This window comes from Xenopus tropicalis, chromosome 5 (assembly GCF_000004195.4).
Source record: "Xenopus tropicalis strain Nigerian chromosome 5, UCB_Xtro_10.0, whole genome shotgun sequence".
NCBI lineage: Eukaryota > Metazoa > Chordata > Amphibia > Anura > Pipidae > Xenopus > Xenopus tropicalis.
In genome coordinates, this window is record NC_030681.2 from 162,313,958 (window position 1) to 162,320,140 (window position 6,183).

The window sequence follows — 6,183 nt, forward strand, 5'->3', positions numbered from 1 at the left end:
CTCGTGAGTCTGTGATATCACTGAAACGAGAAAGAGATGTTTGAGAAAAGGTGTAAAGCACCAAGTACAGGAGACAAAGACAAGGTGAGGCGGTGGCAAAATGCATCGATTCTAGTGGAAGGGTGGAATTGGGTTTCCAAATATCCCTGATCAGAAGAAGGGAACAGCAAATGTTCCAGTGCCTCCCTACCCAATGCCACTTCTGCAGAGACCAAAACATCTATATAGCTGCTCTTTAGATTATCTCCAGAGCCTTAGAAGGAATTTTGTGGTAGATTGGACCTTGATACAAAAGAGGGGACCCTTCCTGGACTGGGTTCTTGAAATGGAAAACATGATCTTTCTGGCAGAAATGTGCGGAGAAGCCAGTGTCTTTGATATGTGCCCGCTAAACGGGGTATAGATGGCATCTGACTCCCTAACACTTAAAGCTTTATCTAGGACATTTTCTAGGCATTTATAGTTTACATGCATAAGGGTTATGATTCCATGTTGGACTAGTGCAGTAGAAAGTGCAGATGCAGTTGCACAGAGCAGGGAAGGAGTTTCTTCATTACCTGCTCAATAATAATGCGCTGCTGCTTGGGCAGAGTAAGTACCATTGCAGGTGGGAGGCCTAAAATGCTTAAAGACCCCTGACACTAATCTGCCTCTTATTCATTGTAAGTAATTAGGTGCTTTGGTGGAAGGATATATAAATAATTTTTAGTGTAAAGTTGTAACCTTTCAATTTAACCACTTTGTGTGGCCTACTGTGCCGACCCTCCTGTACACTTAACATTGCTCTTTCCTTCTCCAGGGCAAGGTGATGGCCTCCATGTTTTTTGAGGCAAGCACACGGACAAGCAGCTCTTTTGCTGCAGCTATGCAACGCCTTGGGGGCTCTGTGCTCAGTTTCTGTGAGACAACCTCCTCTTCTCAAAAAGGAGAGTCCCTCACCGACTCTGTTCAGACAATGAGCTGCTATTCGGATGTCCTTGTGGTGAGACACCCAGAGCCTGGAGCTGTGGAGGTAAGAAATCTGTAGTTGCTACATATGCGTTCCCAGTCCTGCTCCCATTGTAACTTCTGTAACACAAGAGTCATTGCTGATTGCTTATGGGTTTCATTTAATATCGATTTGAACCATTACAATGATGCCATGATTGTCGATGTTGTAACTTGCTTGCCCGAGAATAGCTAGACTAATGAGTAGAACACTTAGCAAGGCCTTGGGGTGCTATCTGAAAAGTTCTGGGAAAGACCCCTGAGGTCCACATCTGACTCCCTTGTACTCCTCAGCTTGCTGCCAAGCACTGCCGGAAGCCTGTGATAAATGCTGGGGATGGCGTCGGCGAGCACCCCACTCAGGCCCTACTGGACATTTTCACAATCCGTGAAGAGCTGGGCACAGTCAATGGAATGATAGTAAGTGTCACTGATATTGACTTCATTCACCTATAAAAAACAAAAAAACAACGCTGCCCACCAACCTCATGGTGCTATTATTTCTTGCCACAACAAACTACCGAAGGCTGAACTGGTACACAAATTGAATAATCAACTGGTGAGGGAAATACAAGCCAAACAAATAGAAAACTGCTTTCTGAATAAGAGATTTGCGTTGTGGTTTATTATACGAATGAAGTTTATGTGAAAGCAGATGACTTTGGGCCAGTGGTGTTGGGGAGACCGTGCCTTGTGCTATCGCTTGTTTCTCTTGTGTCTAGATAACGATGGTGGGAGATCTGAAACATGGCCGGACAGTTCATTCCCTCGCCTGCCTCTTAACACAGTACCGTGTGACCTTGAGATACGTGACTCCCCGCAGCCTCCGTATGCCCTCCAACATCATACACTTTGTAGCCTCCAAGGGCATTAAGCAGGTGGGCATTGTCACATAACAACGACAGGGAAACCTTTCTGTCAGGGACATGCCCCTCTGCCATTCGATCACTAACCTTTGTTGGCCATTTCTTTTCTTTAGGAAGAGTTTGAGAGCATTGAAGAGGCTCTGCCAGATACAGATGTGTTGTATATGACCCGAATACAAAAGGAGAGATTTAATTCTACTGACGAATACAATGCTGTGAGTCCGCTATCCCAGGCGTGGCACTTCAGATGGCACTAAACTGCAACTCACAGCCCCCTTAAGATGGTGATCAGAGGCCTGGAGTTGTAGTTTGAAAATGCAGGAGTGTCACTTGCCTTATTGTTGAAAATCCAGGTTGCCATTCTAAACTATTTTGGTGGTTCTTTCCCCACAGTGCTTTGGCCAGTTTATCCTGACGCCGCACATCATGACCAGGGCCAAGAAGAAAATGGTGGTAATGCATCCGATGCCTCGTGTGAATGAGATCAGGTAGTCCTGGGGGAGGATTATGACTATAATGCATTTTTCTTTCTCTGCTCTGGTCGCCCATTTCCATTTATTCAGGGACCGTTTTTCAAGAATACCTACCTTCTATGGTGGGCCACTACTTGACCTAGTTGTTCTAGTAATATTCATACCATATTTAGGCCCTTGCTTCCAAGTGCCTGTCTGGTGATTTCTTCTCCTCTTTCGTATTTCTTTTAATTCACACAACCTTTCTGATTTACAGCTTTGAAGTGGATTCCGACCCTCGGGCAGCTTACTTTCGCCAGGCTGAGAATGGCATGTATATCCGCATGGCTCTGCTAGCAACGGTTTTGGGAAAATACTAGTTGCCGTCATCTCCACCAAGTATAGCTCTTACCCTTCGACCTTCTAATGCTGAGCAATAGCAACAACCTGAGTAACTGAAAGAGGACCAAACCGATACCCCTGAACTTAGTCTGGTGACTGTCCAGTGGAAAAACTAGCAACACCAGTGACCCTGATGGGGAAGAATCAATTCAGTGTCACTATTAACATGACAGTATCTGTATGAGTCCTGTAGGGCACTGCTTAATCTTAGGAGTGTCGTATGGCTTCAATGTCACCCAGTTTTCAACTGTGCTTTAGCTCAAAGGCTATCTGCAGTAGTAAAGGTAGAATAAGTTGCTAAGCTCAGCCGTGTATCATTCAAACATTCCCCTTCAGATACCCACCGAGCAGTAAAGCACAAGTGCACGTGGGCGCCGGTAGCTCCACTAATTCTAGAGCGCTGTTCGTATCAATTTCTGTATCAGCTTGTTGATACATTCCCTGCAGTCTAGTGTTGTTGGCCTCTGTCCAGCAGGTCTGTGGTAAGAACAGCATCTCTAGGCCTATGTCCATTAACCACTCCAGTCTTATTTCATGGGTTACAGCCAGATGGTCTAATAGACTGCACAGTATATGGGGCACTTTTACTAAGCAGCACAACTTCCACTTGGTTTGCTAGGTACCAACATAGCTTCCATGACCCTTTAGGGTGATGCAGCCTCAGTTTAATGTGTACACCACACACAAGGAGCTTTGATGGTGACTTGCTATTGTGTAGAACTGGCATTTTCACTTGGTGGAGCCAAGAAAGGCACTTTCTTCCCACTAATCTTCTTCTGCTTTGAGCATTTGTGCTGAGAAATGACTCCTGCAGGACACGAGCCGAGGCCTTCGGGATTTCTGTGTTGCAGGAGTAGCTGCTATGTAACTGCCAGTGTTGTAGGGACTCTAGACTTTAATCAAAGCTTCGGTTTAGCTTGCTGCTGTAATTGGGAAACAGGATGAAGAGACGATGAAGGGGGTTCTGGGTTGTTGGGTTTTATATTGTTACGGTGAATGAATTGCAACAGTTTTTTGTTCTGTTTCTTAATAAAATGAGAGGTAAATGATGAAATTCAGTCTGGTTTGCACGTTTCTCTCGCAGCCGTACTCGCCACAGGGCACAAAACTCAAAGGTCAAGCTCTCTGTTTGGCTCTATGAAACTGTATGTGGCCAACTGGGAGGAGGTCCTTTCTGTACCCAGCCTGGGCTGCAGGCACCGTTCCAATACAGATCCTGTGCTGCCATGACCACGCAGGCTCCATGTTCCGTTACAGCTCCTCTATAGACTTGGCTGGAGGTGCCCAATACCATTATGGATCCTGTATAGACTTGCCTGCAGGCGCCCGGTGGTAACGTTACAGTTCCTCTATAGACTTTCCCACAGGAACCATTACAGTTCCTCTATAGACTTGCCCACAGGAACCATTACAGTTCCTCTATAGACTTGCCCACAGGAACCATTACAGTTCCTCTATAGACTTGCCCGCAGGAACCATTACAGTTCCTCTATAGACTTGCCCGCAGGAACCATTACAGTTCCTCTTTAGACTTGCCCGCAGGAACCATTACAGTTCCTATAGGCTTGCCCTCAGGAACCATTACAGTTCCTATAGGCTTGCCCTCAGGAACCATTACAGTTCCTATAGACTTGCCCTCTAGTTCCATTACAGTTCCTATAGGCTTGCCCTCAGGAACCATTACAGTTCCTATAGGCTTGCCCTCAGGAACCATTACAGTTCCTATAGGCTTGCCCTCAGGAACCATTACAGTTCCTATAGACTTGCCCTCTAGTTCCATTACAGTTCCTATAGGCTTGCCCTCAGGTACCATTACAGTTCCTATAGGCTTGCCCTCAGGTACCATTACAGTTCCTATAGGCTTGCCCTCAGGTACCATTACAGTTCCTATAGGCTTGCCCTCAGGTACCATTACAGTTCCTATAGACTTGCCCTCAGGAACCATTACAGTTCCTATAGACTTGCCCACAGGAACCATTACAGTTCCTATAGACTTGCCCACAGGTACCATTACAGTTCCTATAGACTTGCCCACAGGAACCATTACAGTTCCTATAGACTTGCCCACAGGTACCATTACAGTTCCTATAGACTTGCCCACAGGTACCATTACAGTTCCTATAGACTTGCCCACAGGAACCATTACAGTTCCTATAGACTTGCCCTCAGGAACCATTACAGTTCCTATAGACTTGCCCACAGGAACCATTACAGTTCCTATAGACTTGCCCACAGGTACCATTACAGTTCCTATAGACTTGCCCACAGGAACCATTACAGTTCCTATAGACTTGCCCACAGGTACCATTACAGTTCCTATAGACTTGCCCACAGGAACCATTACAGTTCCTATAGACTTGCCCACAGGAACCATTACAGTTCCTATAGACTTGCCCACAGGAACCATTACAGTTCCTATAGACTTGCCCACAGGAACCATTACAGTTCCTATAGACTTGCCCTCAGGACCCATTACAGATCCTATAGGCTTGCCCTCAGGAACCATTACAGTTCCTATAGGCTTGCCCTCAGGAACCATTACAGTTCCTATAGGCTTGCCCTCAGGAACCATTACAGTTCCTATAGGCTTGCCCACAGGAACCATTACAGTTCCTATAGACTTGCCCTCAGGAACCATTACAGTTCCTATAGGCTTGCCCACAGGAACCATTACAGTTCCTATAGGCTTGCCCACAGGAACCATTACAGTTCCTATAGGCTTGCCCACAGGAACCATTACAGTTCCTATAGACTTGCCCACAGGAACCATTACAGTTCCTATAGACTTGCCCACAGGAACCATTACAGTTCCTATAGACTTGCCCACAGGAACCATTACAGTTCCTATAGACTTGCCCACAGGAACCATTACAGTTCCTCTATAGACTTGCCCTCAGGAACCATTACAGTTCCTCTATAGACTTGCCCTCAGGAACCATTACAGTTCCTATAGACTTGCCCTCAGGAACCATTACAGTTCCTATAGACTTGCCCTCAGGAACCATTACAGTTCCTATAGACTTGCCCACAGGTACCATTACAGTTCCTATAGACTTGCCCACAGGTACCATTACAGTTCCTATAGACTTGCCCTCAGGAACCATTACAGTTCCTATAGACTTGCCCACAGGAACCATTACAGTTCCTATAGACTTGCCCTCAGGAACCATTACAGTTCCTATAGACTTGCCCTCAGGACCTCCGAACTGTTCCGATTTTCAGGAGACAGTCCCTCTTTTGACAGCTCAACCCGCAGTCCTGGATTCTTACTGAAAAGCCCCTCATTTCCCTTTGATCTCCCGCACTGAAGCTACAAAAGATAAAAATGTAATTAAATAAGTGGGCTTTTGGCAGAGCCCAGAAATCCCTTCACCTGCACTGAGATACAGTGTTTCTCACTTAATTAAATAAGTGGGCTTTTGGCAGAGCCCAGAAAGGTAATAAGCCCCCCCCCCCCAGACACAAGTGGAACTAAT

The 6,183-nt window shown here is 46.0% G+C and overlaps 1 protein-coding gene across 2 annotated transcripts in view; it reads left to right on the forward strand.

Moving 5' to 3' along the window:
* cad (carbamoyl-phosphate synthetase 2, aspartate transcarbamylase, and dihydroorotase) overlaps window positions 1–3,761 on the forward strand; it is a 48,425-nt gene extending 44,664 nt beyond the window's left edge. Inside the window, exons 39-44 of one of the 2 annotated variants that reach the window (XM_031901930.1) lie at window positions 800–1,012; window positions 1,282–1,407; window positions 1,710–1,865; window positions 1,967–2,068; window positions 2,247–2,341; window positions 2,583–3,761. In XM_031901930.1, the coding sequence (XP_031757790.1) occupies window positions 800–1,012; window positions 1,282–1,407; window positions 1,710–1,865; window positions 1,967–2,068; window positions 2,247–2,341; window positions 2,583–2,685 (795 nt within the window). In that variant the 3' untranslated portion in view covers window positions 2,686–3,761. The remainder of the gene's footprint in view (window positions 1–799; window positions 1,013–1,281; window positions 1,408–1,709; window positions 1,866–1,966; window positions 2,069–2,246; window positions 2,342–2,582) is intronic. The other variant, XM_031901931.1, reaches the window with a different exon arrangement.
* Window positions 3,762–6,183: the final 2,422 nt, after the last annotated feature.